The following is a 19,301-nucleotide window of genomic DNA, read 5'->3' as shown; positions in this document are numbered from 1 at the left end:
AGGCGGAGGAGGCGCTCGGAGCCGCCACGTGTGCTGCTGAGTCGGTCAGCAGCGGGATGCCGCCAAAACCGGGCAGGCCGAACTGTGGGAAAGCGGGGCGGCCGTCGATGGCCGCGAGGCGCGATCCCTGGTCGGACAGCAGGTGATTGACGGCGGTCATCTTGAGTTCCAGGCTTTGAATCGCCGAAGTGATCCCAGCGAGGGCCTCCATCATGGTGGGGGGCGACGGCTGGGCAGGCGCGCCAGCCCCCAACACCCGTGTGGAGGGCACCAGCGGCAGGGAGGCCGCCGACGTCGAACCGATGGCGGCGGCAGGCACCGTGGTGGTGATGTCCCCAGAAGTCGTCATCAAGTCTGATACCAGATTGGTATGTCTTCTAGCCTTGCTGCGTAGATTGTAGGGTGGGGAGTAGAGAGGATTGGAGCGAGAACGTTGGCGGCGGCTGGGAGCCGTCGTGTTCTGGAATTAGGGCACAGGAGAGGGACGCTGGGCGCCCAAGGGTGTCAAGGTGACACAATCCCAGGCTGGTTCTTCTCATTAACGTAAAAGGACTTTTATAGTCGGGTTACAGACTCCTGACTCAACACGGATAGAAACTCTTCTACAGATCCACCTAGTAGATCTTTTAACTAATAATAACTATCTTTCCTACTTAACCTCCTATGATAGCCATGCTGGCTGAAACAAGCCTGACGGTGTGGGTTTCCTTTTGTAGACATTACCAACCATAACAGAATCACATAGTCATTTGTCAAATTGAGCTAAGTGAGTTTTTTAATGAGATTATTCACTTAGTCATTTGTCGAGTTGAGCTAAGTGAAATCTGTTTTTATGAGATATTGGAGACTTGCAGTTGTAGATTATGGATTTACATTTTTTTGCTTCACTACATATTACTCGAAGCCCCATCTACTTGGTTGATTTTAACCCCAATATACAAGGTGGACATGCAGATAAATGGCCATGTATCTTCATAGGGTACAAATTGTCCAAATTTTAGTATGGAAGAATATGTAAGCTGGAGGTGGCAATGGTAAATTGACCGGAGCGGTTGTCGGCACCATTGAGCTCTGGAACCTAGCTGCACCAAGTATTATGCTATGCCTAATGGAGCTGGCTGGCCAGAGTGTGAGCGGAGCCGCCGTCGGAGGTGGCCAGCGACTGCGTCCAGCAATGGTGCCAGGACGCATACAAGGAGGCTCACAAAGGGGACATTGCCAACCAGGTGCTTGTAGCTCATATGTTCTTCTCGGGTAATGAAACCCCTAAGAACAAGTCCAAGGTATAGCAATGCACCTTATTCAATTCAAAGGAAACCTTGTTCAAAATTAGATTTATTTTGATTCAGGTTCCTTATTTAGTCATCTATGCTAGGTACATGGGGAGTTGGGGACTCAATTTAGATTCCACGGATGTCAATTCATGGACATGTGAATGGATCAATGAAGGTTATGTTGATGGACTGCAGTTACCTGAACCTGAACTCGATGTTGTGCAAGCTGCATCAACAAATCCTCTTGAACCTGAACCTAAACTCGATGGAGATCATTTACCTGAATCTGAACTCAATGGTGTACAAGCTTCAGGTATGCACTGTCCAGATTATTCAATTACCTTCATTGTGTTGTCGGACAGCCCACATTGTCTGTTGTATTGCCTGACAACCTATTATTCATTGTGTTGTGTTATCATAGTATACACTGTGTACCTTGCTGATCATACACATATATAGTTGAAGATAAAAATATTGTATCTTGCTCGCTCTGAAGCTGCATTATTGCGGATATCTTTTTTGTTCTTTATCAGCATGCCCCACCATGGGAAATTATTGGATTGTTAGTGTGCTGAACTAAATTGCACTGTCTTTTAACAATATACGGGCTGGTAAAGAATCATTCAGATCCTTAACTAGATCATACTACAGATGTGCTGCTGGTAGAGTTGCTAGGGTGGCCTTTTTTATGAACGCAGTTTCCTGAATCATACTGATATTGACATTCAAACCCATGTTGAACTGATCTCAGGAGGGAGACTTTCAATCACCTTGCAAGCAGGCTGGATGCAAGGTAGCACGCGAATGCTAACATGACAATAATGCTTGTTGACAATAGTTCTTTTATATACCATTCTCCCACTTGATAAATGCTTCACTAGGAGCACTGCTCCTGTTATTTTATCATGTGCCATAATTCTTTTCCACTGTTGTTTTTATGATCTTCTTTATTTTCATTGTCATTGCGTCTTCAGCGTCTAGCAGGAGGGCAATGTTGCTCGAGGCACTCAAGGAGATCCAGTTAGAGCACGCAACCATCAAGCATGATCAACAGTGGTTGCATGGCCACCCTACGTGTGACCTCAACCCCGGGGACATCATTGAGCTCTTGTACAACTATGATTTGTGCTGATAAGACCAGAACCAAATGTCTGTAGTGAAGCTTGTGGCTATTGTGAATTTGTGAGGTGGCCTGATATAGTTTGGAGGCTTAAGGTTGATGGAATCACTTATAATCCGACTGATGGGGAGATACATAATTGGCCAAGTTTGAGCATGGATGAAAATCTCGAGGTGATTGTACGATGGTTGTGGTTAGAATGATGCACATTGTAATAGGGTTATAATAGGATGCTTACTACATGTCAATATTCAGTTATTAAAATACACAGGGAAGCTAAAAAGGCGAGGAGAAGGGATGTGAGTTCTGGTCCTGTGGGGTATGAAAACATGTGCTAACTAGGATTCGAATGGAAATGAGGTGGTAGGGGATAAGGATTTTCAGTTTTTATTAGGCACCTTTAGTAAAAAATTATATTGATTTGATCCTTATGTTCAAGCAAGGTGTTCTTGCATTTCCATGGAAATATCTTGTGTCACCACTACGTGACCGATATCCTGTTTGTTTGCTCAGGAGTCAAGATTTGTCCCTTCTAAATATGTTGCTTAAAATTTAAAATGAGTTTTCTGTATCTATGGATTCTAGCCTTTTTGGATATTTTTTAGAACAAGCCATATGTTTTCCTTGTCTCTACCGAAATCACAACATGTTCAAATTATATATGTTGTCCATTGAAGGTATTATATTGTGATTGTGGTCTAATTCTATACACCAGTGACTCCATATGGGCAAGGGGAGTGAGCATCTTTTCCAGCAGTTTGCCGTTGACACCTATATCAAGATTGAGAGCTTGTGTTTAGATTGTATGAGGAACAATCATGATACTTTGATGGCTAACATATTCAAGGCTTGGTGGACAACATGCATTCAGGTGAAGGATCTCCTGAGAATGTCGAAAGGCGTATTGTCATGTCTTCGTCATTCATTAGAGGACCCCGTGATATTATCCAAATAGAATCTTGCGACGCTACACTTTTCATGATTCTTAATTTTATAAACTTTGTTTTTTAGATTAAATATCACTTAAACTTTAGTATTTAATTTTTACAATATTGTTATCTTATCATGCGATCCATGTGTTTTTAGTATAAATTATTAGTTATCCCGTAGCAACGCACGGGCACGCTACCTAGTTACTAATGAAGGAAGAAGCAACTACTTTTTTTTCCCATTTGTAACTTGTTTTTGTTTTCCAATAAAATTACCTGTAGGGGCACGAGCCCCTCCAGTTCTCTCTCTAAAAAAACATGTGCTATATAATAATGTAACGAGCATTATGCAATGAAACAACTTAACCGGCTTCTGAGATAAATCAATCTGTATAATCATACATGCATTCTCTTAAATGGGATTGGGATTTGTTTGCAAGTCCTTTTTTATCGGATGTCTCCGAAGAGACACAAGTTTTGGGACACGAGTTCTCAAATTTAAACTGGCACTAACAATACTGGAGGCTACTATAGAAAAAAATATAATAGCAATTTTAACTAAGTGTCCCATCTGATAAACAACAACACACACCTCTTACCACAAGTCACCACAGTTTGCACCTCGTACCACAAGCCGCCACAGTTTGTGGTATGCGATGCGTGCTGTTGTTTACCAAATGGGCATTAGAAACTCTGAACATGACTTAAAATTTTGGATCATTGTTTCAAAAAAATTGGTTAGATCCAAATGTGGAAGTGGAAATGCTGAAATCCTTTAAATTCAATTTGGATCTATTGCCTCCTCGAGTGTGGAATGGAGCCACGTTAAACCGATTCACAATCAAAGATCAACGTTTGCATATGGCTTTAAATTTGTTCGAAACAGTGATATTTTCTTTATAAAAATCAAGCTTCTCAATATCAGATATATTGAAATTGATGTGAAACCTCAACTATGCTAATTGCCATCTAATGGACTGAAGGTATTGCACCTTTATATCCTAGCCGGCGGATCTTCTAGTTGTTTTTTATTCTTTTAGAAGACATCCGTCCTTTTCAATTCGATACAAAATGAACGTGCCCGCAATGTCTGTGACGAAAGTGCGCCCACGGTGATAATAAACCCAATCCAAGTAATCTGAAACTTTTCCTTAAAAAAAGTAATCCAAAACTTAGTGGATGCTATAGCACCATAAGTAAGTACGTTTTAATATAGATGCGACTATTTAGCCATAGTAGTACGTGGCTCGATCATTACTTAATTAATTCTCTCTAGTCAAAAATTTATACTAGCTAGTCATGTGTAGTATTTTCATAGTGTGAAAATCATAATAACATATACTCTCTCTGTTTTAAATTATAAGATAATTTGGTTTTTTTAGATATACTTTACACTTGCTATGCTTATAGATATACACTATGTTTAGATACATATTAAAAACAATGTATCTAAAAAAGTCAAAACGTCTTACAATTTGGAAGAGATTTAGTATATTGTTATTATCGAAACTTATAGCGCTTTGTTGTTTGCTAATCTCCACATTATGCCAATCCGCTGCATCCAACATCATGTATTTATCAGGTGGATATTCCATATATTTTAGCGCATACCACACTTATTATTTACAACCAATGTTTCATATTTTAGTGACACCAAAAGCATTTTGTATTACAAAAAAGATCACAAGAATTGGTCATGACACTTCAGCTTTGCTTTAAGCTCCAAAATGCAAAATCAAAAGTTGGAACATATATACATGTCTAATTCCTATGATAATACTAGGGCAAATACTAGCTAGTATTTGGCCAAAATATGACATCACACACAAAACACATCCATATCTTGGGGCTATTTGTAATGCATGAAATTCGTAGTATTGATGCCACTCAAACAGTTTCCATGTATTAAATTTTGTATTTGCTACGCTAAATAACACAACATGCATTTGCATGAACATTCAAGCATACATGCACGAAGTTAGAAGAACCAACCAAAATTCTTATAGACTACGTCCCTAGTTAGCTCTATCCCCAATAGACTGCATGAGCGTGAAGTGTGGATTCACCAAAATAACCTTAACCCTGACGCACAACACGCATAACCACAAATGCAACTATGTCAATTGTGGCATGCCACCATTCTCGCAGTCTTACTCGCCTTCATAAATTTTGTACACACACCCGTGTTAATTGTTAGCAAGACATTGCCTCCTCCATTAAATCTAAATAAAAACACACCACATCTCCCTCTCATACCGTTGAGTGATTTGCTAATAGAAAACACTTCAATAGACAATGGCGCACAACCTCGCCGTCACATTGTTCATTCTAGCGGTCTATGTTGTCGTGATGGCAACACCAGTTGTTAATGCGACCAAATCTTCAGCGAGCACAGCAACCAAGGAGCAAGAAGCAACCAAAGAAGGGGATGCAGCCACCAATGCGCCTGAAGCCGCCACCAAGAGATCTGCCAAGGACCACAAAGCAGACGCTAAGGTGGATGCCCCAACTAAGGCACCCGATACAGCCACCGAAGGGTCTTCCAAGGACCACAAAGCAGAAGCTAAGGGGGATGCGCCCGCCAAGGCGCTTGGGGCATCCACCAAGGGGTCTGCCAAGGTCCCCAAAGCAAAGGCTAAAGGGGCTACTGCAGAAGGACCTGGAGCACCCATGTCATGGCCGGATGGGGGACCTGAGTTCGTCGAAATGGTCATCAAGAACCCCTTCTTGAAAACCACACCGCCAGCAAATGATGGCCTCCCCATTGACCCAACTCCAGAAGGTAGCATGACCTAAAAAGTAACTAAGGCAAGAATATGGAATATTATGAATGTTTCTACATTACATTTAGTTTAGCTTCTCAAGTATGTTGAGAGTATTTGAATATGATTAGGAATATTTACATCATTATAATATTTCACACGGTTAATTAATTCCATGTTTTATTTTACTAGGTTATATATATATATATATATATATATAAGAGGGCTCAATCATGCCTTTTTCTATTGATTTTATGCGGTGTGATTTCTTGGCTGCTAAGCCTTCATGTTTGTGATGTTGCAGTTCTCATTAACACCATTTGAAGCTTATTTGAGCAATTACATTTATGCAAAATGTTGCTTATATGTTTGGTTAAGTGTCTAGGCACTTATTTATGATAATATACAACTTTGGGGACATTTTCCAAAATGTCCCAACCAGCCAAAATGGGCATCCCGAGCCCCCCATCTTGTGGTGCTTATTCTTCCCTTTTGGGGTTAATATAGGGATAAGAAAGATTTGAGGGGTGATACTTTGATCTACCAAATCTCTCCATTGCAGAACAGAATTGGTGGCGATTTAGAGCGTCTTCAATCTTGTTGGCTTTCACCTCTTATATTTTCATATTTATAATGGATGGCTTGCTTGTCATTGCCTATGTTTTTTCCCCACAAGAGGTTCCCAAGCATCCTTGCGTCGGTTTGCAAGGGATCTGGAGACTGGATTGTAACTTTTTCTTTTCTCAAGGTCCTTTGCGTAGTTTGGCTGGCACAGTTGCTCCTGTATCCTTACAGTATGTCTCTTATTTGTACCCGTACTTGTACGTTTTCCTTATCTAGAAATACAGATACATGCTTAAAAAAATGTCACACGAAATATATGGGTTGTATGTCAACATTATATTTTTCTCATTTTGAAATATATAACGTATATGACAAACTAATGAGCTTATTTTTCATGCATGTGTACTTTTTTCAAATTAATTTTATGTTTGAATTAATTATCTCCACATATTTAAGAAAACGCAGGGAGAACTGTTATCTTTTTCTTTACAAAAAAAACTCGAACACAAACTCAAACGAAGGGCTTGTTTAGATGAAAAAGATTTTGGATTTTGACACTGTAGCACTTTCGTTTTTATTTGACAAACATTATCTAATTATGGAGTAACTAGGCTTAAAAGATTCGTCTCGCGATTTACAGACAAACTGTGTAATTAGTTTTTATTTTTATCTATATTTAATACTCCATGCATGTGTCAGAAGATTCGATGTGATGGGGAATCTTGTAAAGTTTTGGGTTTTTGGGTGCATCTAAACAAGGCCGAAGCCGCATGCGAGTCCTCCAAAATCCGAATCCTTCCAAAAAATTTTACAAAATAGGAATAGTACCACTTTCGTTTGTATTTGACAAATATTATCCAATCATGTACTAACTGACTCAAAAGATTCGTCTCGTCAATTCCGACCAAACTGTGCAATTAGATTTTATTTTCGTCTATATTTAATATTTCATGCATGCGTTTAAAGATTTGATGTGACGGGAAATTTGAAAAATTTTGTAAAATTTTTTGGAACTAAACAAAGTCCTGGGTGGGCGGTGGCGACTAGCGAGCCCTCCTCCCATCTCGCATTTGGTACTGGTACCGATACATAGGCCTTGTTTAGACGTGAAATGTTTTCGGATTTCGCTACTGTAGTAATTTTATTTTTATTTGACAAATATTGTCCAATCATAAACTAACTAGGATCAAAAGATTCGTCTCGTGATTTACAGACAAACTGTGTAATTAGTTTTTGTTTTCGTCTATATTTAATGCTTCATAAATGTGTCGCAAGATTCGATGTGACGGAGAATTTTGAAAACTTTTTGGATTTCGGGCCATACCGTATACAGGCCGTACCGTATACAGGCCGTACTCGATATGCGTACTGACAACCGGAGCCCACAATTATTGGCGCCAAAATAAAAAACAGGCAAGGCCTTGTTTACTTCTAAAAAATTTTGCAAAATTTTTCAGATTCCCCGTCACATCGAATCTTTAGACATATGCATAAAGTATTAAATATAGACAAAAATAAAAACTAATTGCACAGTTTGGTCGAAATTGACGAGGCAAATCTTTTGAGTCTAGTTAGTCCATGATTGGACAATATTTGTCAAATACAAATGAAAAACCTACAATGTCAATTTTGTAAAATATTTTGGAAAGGCCCAAGTCAAACTCCCGCCAGGCGAAACACTTCACCGCCTCCCACCGATGTCTGGGCCCTCACGCTCCACGTCACCGATCCGCGACACTCCTTCCCTGCTCGCGGCACCTCAGCGATCCGCGTCACTCCGCATCCCGTCCGTCCACAGGGACGGCCGAACTCCATCGGAACCCTCCACGTCAGCGATCCGCGACTCTCATCCCCCACCAATGGCGTCCCACCTCCCACGCGCTATAAAGACGCGCCTCAAGCATCCTTCTTCCCCACCCAGCAACAAGCCATCCTCAAGTCCCCAAGCACCCACCACCTCCCCGAGAACCCAGCCTCGATCCTCATCCCCATGGCGCCCAAGGCCGAGAAGAAGCCCGCGGCCAAGAAGCCGGCGGAGGAGGAGCCATCGACGGAGAAGGCAGAGAAGGCCCCGGCGGGGAAGAAGCCGAAGGCCGAGAAGCGGCTCCCGTCGGGCAAGTCCGCGGGCAAGGAAGGCGGCGAGAAGAAGGGAAAGAAGAAGGCGAAGAAGTCGGTGGAGACGTACAAGATCTACATCTTCAAGGTGCTGAAGCAGGTGCACCCGGACATCGGCATCTCGTCCAAGGCCATGTCCATCATGAACTCCTTCATCAACGACATCTTCGAGAAGCTGGCGGCGGAGGCGGCCAAGCTGGCGCGGTACAACAAGAAGCCCACCATCACGTCCCGGGAGATCCAGACCTCCGTCCGCCTCGTCCTCCCCGGTGAGCTCGCCAAGCACGCCGTCTCCGAGGGCACCAAGGCCGTCACCAAGTTCACCAGCTCCTAGATGGGGCCTCGTCGTCTCCCGTCTCGCTCGGGCTTCGGTTCCGTTCAGGAAGTAGTAGGGTGGTCGTGTGTTGCAGTGGCGGTAGTTGCCCCTGCGTCGATCTCCAACTGTAGTCGTCTGATGATTTGTGTAAGAAGTAGTGTGGTTTGTGGTAATGTTGCTGTTCATCTTTGCAATTTCTGATTGCAAATATATGAGAAATCCATCCTGGTATTTGACTGAATCTTGCTTTCGTTCTGAACCTGTATTCGCCACTGCCTTGGAAATTTCGTGTCCTTATCATTTTTTTTTTGGCGTCCTGCTGTCAGTTTCCTGCATCTGAACTCGAGATGCCTTGCTAGGAGAAGTGATTTGGTACAGCAAAACGCCGGTTGTTCTTTGCTGTGTTGTAAACAGGGCTTCTTGTGAGTGATTTGTTCACTGTAGTTCTAATAACTTTGCCCCAATTCGCTTCAGTTTCGAGCATACTGAACTCAGCATATCTGAATGCAAAGTTCTCTGCATTCTGTTTGGTTTTAAATTTCTAGTTTCTAAACTTGGGGTTGCCTTGTTGGGAGATGAGATTTGGCACGCAGCAAAATTCTAGCCGTTCCTTGATTCCTCACTGTGCTGCTCTGCTGGAAACATCAACATATGGCTTCTTCCAAAGGATTTGTCTACTTTGGCCTTCAACACTTGCGCACTTGGCTTCAGTTTCGAGCGTCTTGGTTGCTTGAGTTTCAATTTTTTAAACTGCTTGGGCGCGATGTCCTCCGAAAGTCGAAAGCCGAAAATTTGGGCGGGAGTTTCACAAGCCATGCTAAGTTTTTTGCTTTGGCGCCGAGTGGAGAACTGGACCAAGACAAATTATGCTTGGCCCAACCACTCTCAGGTGCTTAATTGCAGTCAGGTTCATTTTAAATGTTATATAGGCCCACTGTATTATTACTAGTACTTAGTACACTGCATGTCTCCATTTCAGAAGCTTTCGCTAAACAGAGCAAGTATAGGTAAGCTGGCTAAATACTGAAATGAAGAATAGAGAAGAAGAGTATGCTCTAAGCTTACAATCACTTTAGGCACAAGAACCAAAAAATTTTATATAAAAAAAAAGTAGACCATGTATTAATAGTGAATAGTTAACTATTATATACTTACACCCACTAAGTGGATCGTATTATTAGCCATTTCCGCATGACGCCACTTTACCCATTTCCGCACCTCAGAAAGATTTGAGAAAAATCATGACACTGCTTACCAATATTACTATTGAACTTGAATCAAATGGCACGCCCGCGATTGCCTAAAGCTATGAACACTACATTCATTCAAACAAAACTCGGCAAGGCAATAATAGACCGTTTCAAGTATGAAAGGAACATGCACACTTTTAATCCCCAAATGTTGCGCTACGCAACAAATCCTATGTCTTGTCAAAGTTAATAATATAGCAAAACTCTCGTTTGTCCTTTTTAGTTTGCGTCTTTTTATTAAATAATCATATAAACCTTTATATCTAATATAGTTTTATTATTTGTAATAGCTCAAATTCAAGCTATACACTAGTTTTGTGATTAAGGCCTTGTTTAGTTCACTTTGAAAATCATTTTTTTTTCAAGATTCCCCATCACATCACATCTTAGAGCATATGCATGAAGCATTAGATATATACGAAAATAAAAACTAATTACACAATTTGCCTGTAAATTACGAGATAAATCTTTTAAATCTAGTTAGTTCATAATTAGATAATATTTATCAAATAAAAACAAAAATACTACAGTTTCGAAATCCAAATTTTTCTAGAACTAAACAAGGCCTAAAGCGTTACGAGCTTGTTGTATGTAGGCTTGTAGCACTGAATGGTGTACTCCGTCACCGTTCTCCCTCTCGCCGTTTCTCGCTTCATCAAAATTCGAATTCAGTCCGTGCTGCGCACCCCATAGTCCCACACTACCACCGGCCACCGCCCCGCGCCGCGCCACCGCATGATCAAACCCTAACCGAACCCGCCGGCCACCGCCATGGACACGCTGTTCATGCGTGCCTTCGAGCGCCGGGACGCAGCGGAGGCGCAGATGCGGCATCAAGCGGCGTCCTACTCCCGGGCCCTCGCGCGCGGCCTCCTCGCCGCGGGGCACCAGCCCCCGCCGTGGCTGCTCCCGAAACCCGCGTCGTTCGCCGCCCTCTTTCGCCGGGGCGTGGCGGAGGAGCAGATGCAGCTGCATGTGGAGGCCTACTCCCAGTCCATAGCCTGCGCCCACATTGACGCCGGCCACTGCCCCCCGCCGTGGCTTCTCCAGTCCCCTGCAGAGGTGGCCACCCAAGGTACCTACCTCGATTTCTCCCCCTTCGTTGTGTTCTGGTGTAGTTGCTGGGCTTCTGCGCTTTGATTCTGTTGCCGAAGCATTTGTTTTCGTTAGATTTACGTTAGATTTGGTACTAGTACGTATTGAAACCACGATGATGTTTTGAGGTGTCAAGCTAACGGTTCATCTTTCTATTTGGTGGAGATTGTGTAAGACTGTAAGAGAGCATTCGAATCGTGGGTTACGAAATGACTACTATGCAGTATCAAAATTTTCTTCTATGCTTTTTGTTTGGAGATGCTGAGTTTTGAATTTCTATTTAGGCTGTGATTTAGAGATGATGTATTTAGTGGCCAGTGGCCACTGAGATTTCCATTTTGTTGTTCTTTTAAATCTTTTCGCTGAGCCTGTTTCCGTGTGCTGAAAAAAACATAATGTGCTGTGATTTTGTTTTTATAGTTTGGACTAGAATACTTCTGTCATTATACTTCCCATTTATGTGAATGTGAACTTGTGATGGTTCCTGTCTTCCTGAGAACACAAAGATGCTAACTTTTGGTATTCTTTTGCAGGAAATACTGTAAGGAAGGCATCCGTTTATCTTGCTGACCCCCAAAGGGCAGATCGTGTGCAACATGAATTGTCTGAATTCAAGCATCAGGTCAAAGAAAACACTCTAGAAGCACTAAGGTTTCAAGCCTTTGAAGCATCAAATTCTATGGCCAGCCCACAGCTTGAAAATGGTTCATCGCACTCAACCAAATCTAATTTTCTGGAAGGGCTTGATTGTTTATCCTGTCCACTGCCTGAAAATGGTGCAATTGATATTGTTAATAATGTTTCTATTGATATTGTTAATAATGTTCCTGAAGAGACTTATTCTATGCCCATTGTACTACTTGATAAGGAGGCAGAGCACAGTTCTGAAACCACTTCTCTTGAAGGGCCTTTTTATTTGGTCAGTCCAAAGATGGAAAATGATCTATTGCACACAATTGAACAGAGTGGAAAATTAAGAAAAAGAAGCAGTCTTTTGGATAGATGTGACAATGAAAGCTCCAGAACTCTTGAACAACAAAGCTCAGGATGTCACGTGTTGTCTGCTCCAATCAATGAATCTGCTCTGCAGCTTTATCACCTTGCTGATACTACTGAGGCGCATGATGTCTGTGTCTGGAGTAACATATAACATAGATATAGGTGCAAGGCCAGAAGCTCTGACTGTTGCTTCATCTAAGAGGGCAAGTGTATCGCACACTTTAGAAAGGAATAGTATAATGTTATCAGGCAAAAATGCAGATCTATTGTGTGAAATCAATCATCATGTCAAACAAAACAGTCTTGAACCTGTTAGTTCTCTTGAAGTACCACGGTCTGAAACCTTTGAGAGGCCAAGTTCTAGAGCCAACCCACTGCTTGAAAATGATTTGTTGGACTCAGGTAAACCTGATTTTTTGGAAGGGCATGATATTGTATCCCGTCCACTGCCTGAAATAGATGCAATTGATATTGTTGAAAATGTTTCTATTGAAGTATCACCGGTCTGGGGTCAAACTGATTATCGTGAAGAAACTCATTCTATTCTAATGCTTGACAATGATACATCACACTGTGTTCAAACTGATTTTCCTGAAGAAACTTATTTTGTGCCCAGTCTACTACTTGATAAGGAAGCAAACCACAGTTCTGAAGCCAGACCATTTTGTTTGGCCAGTCCAAAGATTGAAAAGGATCTCTTGCACACAACTGAACAGAATGGTAAATTAAGAAAAAGAAGCAGTCTTTTATTGGATAGATGTGACAATGAAAGCTCCAGAATTCTTGAACAGCAAAGCTCGATCAATGAATCTGCTCTACAGCTTTACCATCTGGCTGATACTACTGAGGCACATGATGTTTGTGTCTCAAATAACATAGCTATATGTGCAAGGCCAGAAGCTCTGACTGCTGCTTCATCTAAGAGGGCAAGAGTATCACACACTTTAGAAAGGAATAGTGAAATTTCATCAGACAAAAGTGTGCCAATGCTAGAATGTCAGAGCTTCAGCATCCCTGTTCCATCTGACAGCCCGACCATTACTGAGAGGGCACTTCAGGGATTCTATGAGTCTAAAAAGTTAGTCAACCTTTGTTCCAGCCTATCTGTAAAGTATAAGATGAAACCACTAGACGCTGTGTATCAGTCACTGCCATCTAGGTTTGAGGATCTCATGAACCGATCCCTTGCCTATTCCATAGACACTAACCTTCTTGATCCTAGTTGTGCTAGCAAGAAATATAGTTTGGATTTCGATGATGCTTTTATGATGTCCAATGACCAGACTTTTGGTTCATCAAATGTTTATAGTGATGTTCCTTTGAGCCTTTCATTTGAGAAGTATGACCTGGAAAAGCTCCCTGCAATGATTGGATCTAGTTCAGATTATCTTGGTTCTATACCAGGATTTGGTTGCTCTAAAATTGATGAAGATAGCACCATTCTAGGGGGAAATGAGAACCAAGCGAAGCTATCTCATTCTATTGGTAGAAATTATTCAAGAGAATGCTTGGGTGGCAGAAAACCGCTTGGGTATGCTACTAACATATATCAAAGCAAAGGAACAAGCAGCCTAGACTTGACAGCTGGAAAATCTTACACAAGGAAGCCTAATCAGCATGTGCGTATCAGAGTTAATCAGGACATAAAGAACCCGAAGGAGGTTGGTGCTCTTTCGATTATGAATGCTGGAAAAATTACTCATTTGCTCCGTGACAGATTAAGTAAGAAAGAAATGTCATGTAGCAAAAGTGAAAGGAACAGAAGGGAACCAAATCTTGAGAAAGGTTGCAGGCCTCGGAATACAGTATCAAATTTGACATCATTTATACCACTTGCAAAACAAAATCAACAGCCTCCAAAATCATGTGGTAAGTCTAATCTGTTTAAAACTATTTTTAGTTCGAAATTTATTTTAATGCAGTTGTTTGAATGTAGTGTTGGATACTGCTATGTTCATAATTCATATGCTTGATGTTGTACAGAAGTAATATGCTTACATTTTTTTTCATGAATGGGCACATCAGACAATCTTTTTTTTGCGAGAAGGGCACATCAGATAATTTAATAAATGAAACTTTTCACTTGCAGCAGAAAGAGATCTTAGTGTGAGGGCACTTAAGGTGGCTGCAGCTGCAAAGCGTCGTGAAGAGAAGAAGCAAACTGAACGTGAAATGCACAAAGCAGCTGTCAAACTAGCGCTTGAAAGATCAAAGCAAGAGAAAGAGCACAGACAAAAACAAGTAGATCACAAGAAGAAAACGTGGGCAGACTTCATTACTAGGAAGAGGCAGAGAGAAGGTGATGGAAAGAGGGAAAATGATAGAAAAAATAAATGTACTGAAGAGGCACCGAAATGTCAAAAGCAGCTGGAAGAAATAATACATTCCCCAAATACCTTGAAAGATGCTTGTCCAAAAGATACTGTTAGTAAACATTGAAACTAGCATCGCTTTTCAAATTACTATTACTACATGAACTATCTTTTTTAGTCATTTTAATCATTGCAGGATGGCAAGGATCTTATGGAGAATTTAGTCGAAAGGGTAGAAAGTCAATTATTATCTGATGAAAGGATGGAATCTGTTCAGAGACTTTTAGCATCTGAAAGGAACACTGTGAAGGCCATGTATGCAGATTGTAAATCAGCAGGTTCTGGGCTTCAGGTTCAGGAAAACTTGTCAGACAATGTGGATAAGGTATACTCTTTCAGTTGATTTATCTATATGAAATTTGAACAATCCTTAGGATCGAAGGTACCTTTTCCTTTTCTTCAAGGGCTATAAAGTCCCAGATTAATCCTGAAACACGAAAGGAGAACTAGTGCTCTTCTCATTAGTGAGGGAGTAAGAAAAGGTTAACAGAATATTTTTTTGGTAGGGAAAGATTGTTATGACATATAATTAACTGGGAATCTAGATGTGAGAGCTATTGCAGTTGTCAGGTGTGGACCTATGCTATAAGCTGTGAGGGACAGTGCATGCTACGATTATTACGTTCCATTGTATCTTTTTGCAAACTACTGGGAAGGTTCCCCTACGACAGGTTCTGGATACACCCGCCAACAACAATTTTCTAATAATTTCAATTAAATTCTCTATAGTGCCTATTAGAATTATACAAAAAATACAAGTGAAGTTTTAAATATAAGCATAGTTGTTACATTATCTAGTCATTCTGTTGCAAGGAGAACACATCATGGCAAAGAATCTTTGCTCTGTGACTGTACACATCAAAATATCACACAAAGTCCAGATGTACATCTGGTACCAAAACTTGAAACAGTTGATATGCTGAGTAGTTTTAGAACAAAAAATACAGGGTGAGAAGCAGTGGGATCCTTTGATTCACACAATGCATTATATTGATTGACAGAATCTAGTGGCTTTCCTTGTGGTTCCATAACATTGTGTTCCCACCAGTTTATCACAGTTGGCACTGAACTGCAACCGCTACACTGTGTGCTACTTTGAAAGTTTGATTTTCTTTCATTTACCAGAACTTTGTAAACATTATGATTTGAGAAGTATTCTGCTTAACATTCATTCTGTAAACATATCGCAGTCCTATGGAATGACACCTTATGGAGATTCTGATGCAAAGGATTTCGAAATCTTGGAGCATCAAAGGGAAATAAGGCATGGACGTAAATTGATTCCATCATGGGCTCAGTAAGTACTCTGCACCTATAAGTTATAGCTATCAATGACCAATTCCGTTTCCAAGTACATTAGATAATACACTGGGCACACAATCAAACTTGTTATAGGACAGCGGTGCTCTAGTTTTTTTTCTCGAACTACGCAGGAGAGCTGCGTGTCATTTCATTAAGGTAGTAGTAGTGCTCTAGTTGAAGTTGCTTCTGTTTTTATTTTTATTTTTATTTTGTCATCCTAACTCAATGTGAATTTGCTTAGAACATTTTCTGTGAGCAAATGCTCCTCTTTTGAAGCAGACATGGAAAAGTTATTCCTTGTAGAAACTGAGAATGTCCTGCCATGCTAATATAGAAACTAGGGATCCTTGTGCTACTCTATGTTCCAGCTAACTGCATTTTGTTTGTACTTATTTTCAGGGAAGAAAACTTAGATAAAATCCTCGTAGCCAATCTGGCTTTAGACTCCAGAGAAGTTTTTGCACACAAGTGTTCTGCCATCTTATCTGATGGTGAGCTCCAATGTACCACACTATTATTAGGAGTAATGCTATTTTTAGTTATTGCTGTGACTGAAGTTGCAGCCGTACTTTTGGTGCAGTTCTTTTGGTGCTATTTTTAGGAATCGTATTTTTAGGCTGGTTCTCCTGCATCACGGAATTCTTTCTTCCGCGACAAAATGTATAGGAAAATCTCCTCTCTCCCTCTGTCACTATTAATTATCTTCAGTATGCTCTACTGTAGGAGTAGCGCATCGAAAACATTTACTGTGTTTCACAGACGCAGATCTTAACTGTACGGAATTACTGTAGTACATTGTATGACTTTGGTTATGTGGAACAGCAACCTTCTGCGATGCAATACCCCTAGGTGCAAGTATAGCATGTCTAAAATTTTAGTATCAGGGCATGCTGTTAGATTTTAGCCAGTATTAGTGCAGCATAACTGGCCTTGCTTTTACTCATTTTTACAGCAGGAGACCAAAATGTGTTTTTGCTGAGAAAGAAAAAGCTAAATGCCTAATGTGTTTGGGCACCTAGGGGAAACTTTGTAGTTTTTTTAAATAAAGAAATTTGAGCCAGACCAACATTGCATTTTTACTCAATAGCAGTAACCAAATGAGCCAAAGTTCTGACTTCTGCCTGTTATTGAGCCCAGGATTGACTTAAACCAAACTATCTTTTTGTAACGGGCATTACATTGGCAGATGAAGCTGTTGTGTGCTTTGGTGCCCGAAAGTAGGCAGGCCATCTTGCAACCCTGTCAGCACATGTCATATGTATCTTGATACCCAAACAACAAAACGGATGGCAGAGTGCCACAGCCAAATATACACATCTTGTTGCTGTTTTCGTTGGCCTAATTGCTGTTTAGATGAGCATTTGTAAGAATGCAACCCCCTGTGGTATGTGCTGATGAGTGTGGTCATATACTGCTGTCTCCATAGTTAGTTTCTTGCAGATTTGTAATGTCACAATATCTTCTTTTGTTGCACTGCATCTTCTGCGGCATCTGATGTTGAATCTGAATGTCCTGTTGGTGTCATCGCGTGTGATTTTCCCAGAAGCCATTTGGACTAACCAAACCTTTTCCCTTTCCCTTTTGCAGGTGACCGATGATAAAAATAGAAGGCTGGCGGTTCTGTCTCTCTGCCGCATTTTCTTTTGCACAGGGACAACAGGGGGTGTGTCATGTGTGGAGCCTCCATCAGGTCCCGCCCCAACCCGTGGTTCGTTCATGGTACCCGTATCTATACTCTGGTGATCGAGTTGCTCTCTGCTCAGTTCACCACTGTTACGGTACATGCATTCTACACAAAAACACTGGCATGACGGTACTGATAGCAAGCACTAGCATATGTTGGTTGGTTGGTCCATGCATGGGATTTGGATCCGGCCTGGTCAAAGATCAGTTGGACACATTGGTACCTAGGATCCTGTTGTATCATTACCACTGATTAACCGGTGGTGTTTGTAGGAAAAATCCAGGTCCAGCGTGGACGCTGGCGGGGCATGTGGCTTCTGGATTAGGACAAGTACGTGTAGGGCATCTTCCTCAGATGCGGTTGGGCCCCATTGAGGGGCTCCATGTGCCGGCGGGGGGCGGGGCTCATGGCTCCAAACTGACTAGCCGAAGCTAAAATTTATTAGAGTCACCTTCATTTGTTTACGCCCGGCACTTATCATCTCTCACTGTCAGTGTCACTTGTGAACAATAATCAGCAGCCCTTGGACTTGTACATGGCTGCCTACTCCTCAATGTTAAAAGGGTTTCTGGGTTTGAATGCTCGATAAGAGCATGCGTGCTGTGCTGCTGATGCATGATAATTAACTATAGTAGTACAGTATTAGTTAGTAGTATAGTATACCACCCTCGATCAGCTCGAGAGATTCCTATCGGGCAGCAGTTGCCATTGCCCATTGGCTCTTGGCCCTTGGGTGTGAAGATGGATGGATGGACCACGTGGAGTAGAGTGGCTGGCTGGGCGGGAAATTTTATGCTGATATACTGTACGTATTTGGTACGACGGGATGGTAGCCAGAAGAGAAGAGATTGCCGAAGCGTACGTGTAGTAGAGGTTTGGTGTATCCTGTGTACGTTAGGGAAGAATGTCACTGTTGCGAGCGTGCCATCGCCCTTGCCTGCCGACCTCGTGTCGATATGTCCAGCTGTGCGGTGCGGTGCGGTGCGGCGGCCCTTGCAAAAATCTCTACGCCACCGGGCGGGCTCATGTGATGCATGCATGCATGCGACGCGGCACTGTTGGCAATAGTAGATGGTCATGCATGTGTGTCTTGGCACGCTGCGAGCCACACAAATGCTGCTCGCCGTCGCCGGAGCGGCAACATGTCTGTCAGCCTGCACTGCAGAGATCCTGCGTTCCCGCCTGGATCTGGCTGTCGCCCCAAACGATGTACACGCGCCTGTCCGTAGTACTGTATGTTTGTACATACGGACGGACCTCTGACATGTGGGATGCTGCTGTGCGCTACCGGTAGTAGGAGGAGTATAAGGCCAGTGTTCAGTGGGGGGTTTTGTTATGCACATTCATTAGAGTGCCATGTCAGCAAAACTGTACTTTTTTTATGAAACGGAGAGGAGAGAGAAGGAAGTAGTTTCACCATGGTGAAACTCCGCTGGCGTTGTTTTCTACGCGGTGAAACAGAATGAACTTCCCACTGAGGACTAAATCGTTTCACCGTCTTGCATGCGATCCAATAATT

At 41.9% G+C, this 19,301-nt stretch overlaps 3 protein-coding genes across 7 annotated transcripts; all 3 read left to right on the top strand.

The window, feature by feature from the left end:
* Positions 5,533-7,021, top strand: LOC8055360 (nischarin). 3 transcript variants are annotated; one of them, XM_002445921.2, is made up of 2 exons: positions 5,533-6,105; positions 6,648-7,021. In XM_002445921.2, the coding sequence occupies exons 1-2, from the start codon at positions 5,619-5,621 to the stop codon at positions 6,923-6,925; spliced, it is 765 nt and encodes a 254-aa protein (XP_002445966.2). In that variant the 5' UTR covers positions 5,533-5,618; the 3' UTR covers positions 6,926-7,021. The 3 variants fall into 3 exon arrangements, with proteins under 3 accessions (XP_002445966.2, XP_021321495.1, XP_021321494.1); XM_021465820.1 differs by having other exon boundaries at positions 6,593-7,021; XM_021465819.1 differs by lacking the exon at positions 6,648-7,021 and adding an exon at positions 6,390-6,586.
* Positions 8,563-9,321, top strand: LOC8055359 (histone H2B.3). The gene has a single exon (XM_002445920.2). It carries the CDS (start codon positions 8,640-8,642, stop codon positions 9,096-9,098), a length of 459 nt encoding a protein of 152 aa, XP_002445965.1. The 5' UTR covers positions 8,563-8,639; the 3' UTR covers positions 9,099-9,321.
* LOC8055358 lies at positions 11,017-18,358 on the top strand. Of its 3 annotated transcripts, none has more exons than XM_021464543.1 (8): positions 11,017-11,405; positions 11,959-14,293; positions 14,517-14,848; positions 14,933-15,121; positions 15,987-16,093; positions 16,498-16,589; positions 16,679-16,758; positions 17,686-18,358. In XM_021464543.1, exons 2-8 carry the CDS (start codon positions 12,436-12,438, stop codon positions 17,839-17,841), a joined length of 2,814 nt encoding a protein of 937 aa, XP_021320218.1. In that variant the 5' UTR covers positions 11,017-11,405; positions 11,959-12,435; the 3' UTR covers positions 17,842-18,358. The 3 variants fall into 3 exon arrangements, with proteins under 3 accessions (XP_021320218.1, XP_021320217.1, XP_002445964.2); XM_021464542.1 differs by having other exon boundaries at positions 14,514-14,848; XM_002445919.2 differs by lacking the exon at positions 16,679-16,758 and having other exon boundaries at positions 14,514-14,848; positions 17,686-17,827.

The sequence above is a fragment of the Sorghum bicolor genome, chromosome 7, assembly GCF_000003195.3.
Source record: "Sorghum bicolor cultivar BTx623 chromosome 7, Sorghum_bicolor_NCBIv3, whole genome shotgun sequence".
Lineage (NCBI taxonomy): Eukaryota > Viridiplantae > Streptophyta > Magnoliopsida > Poales > Poaceae > Sorghum > Sorghum bicolor.
The sequence above is the reverse complement of the archived record's forward strand: the minus strand, read 5'-3'. Positions and strand labels throughout refer to the sequence as shown.

Coding starts and splice junctions, on each gene's coding strand:
- LOC8055360 (XM_002445921.2), top strand. CDS start 5,619: ATGGCGCACAACCTCGCCGTCACATTGTTCATTCTAGCGGTCTATGTT. Junction 6,106..6,647: donor CATTGACCCAACTCCAGAAG/GTAGCATGACCT, acceptor TCTCCATTGCAG/AACAGAATTGGTGGCGATTT.
- LOC8055359 (XM_002445920.2), top strand. CDS start 8,640: ATGGCGCCCAAGGCCGAGAAGAAGCCCGCGGCCAAGAAGCCGGCGGAG.
- LOC8055358 (XM_021464542.1), top strand. CDS start 12,436: ATGAAAGCTCCAGAACTCTTGAACAACAAAGCTCAGGATGTCACGTGT. Junction 14,849..14,932: donor ATGCTTGTCCAAAAGATACT/GTTAGTAAACAT, acceptor TAATCATTGCAG/GATGGCAAGGATCTTATGGA. Junction 15,122..15,986: donor TGTCAGACAATGTGGATAAG/GTATACTCTTTC, acceptor AACATATCGCAG/TCCTATGGAATGACACCTTA.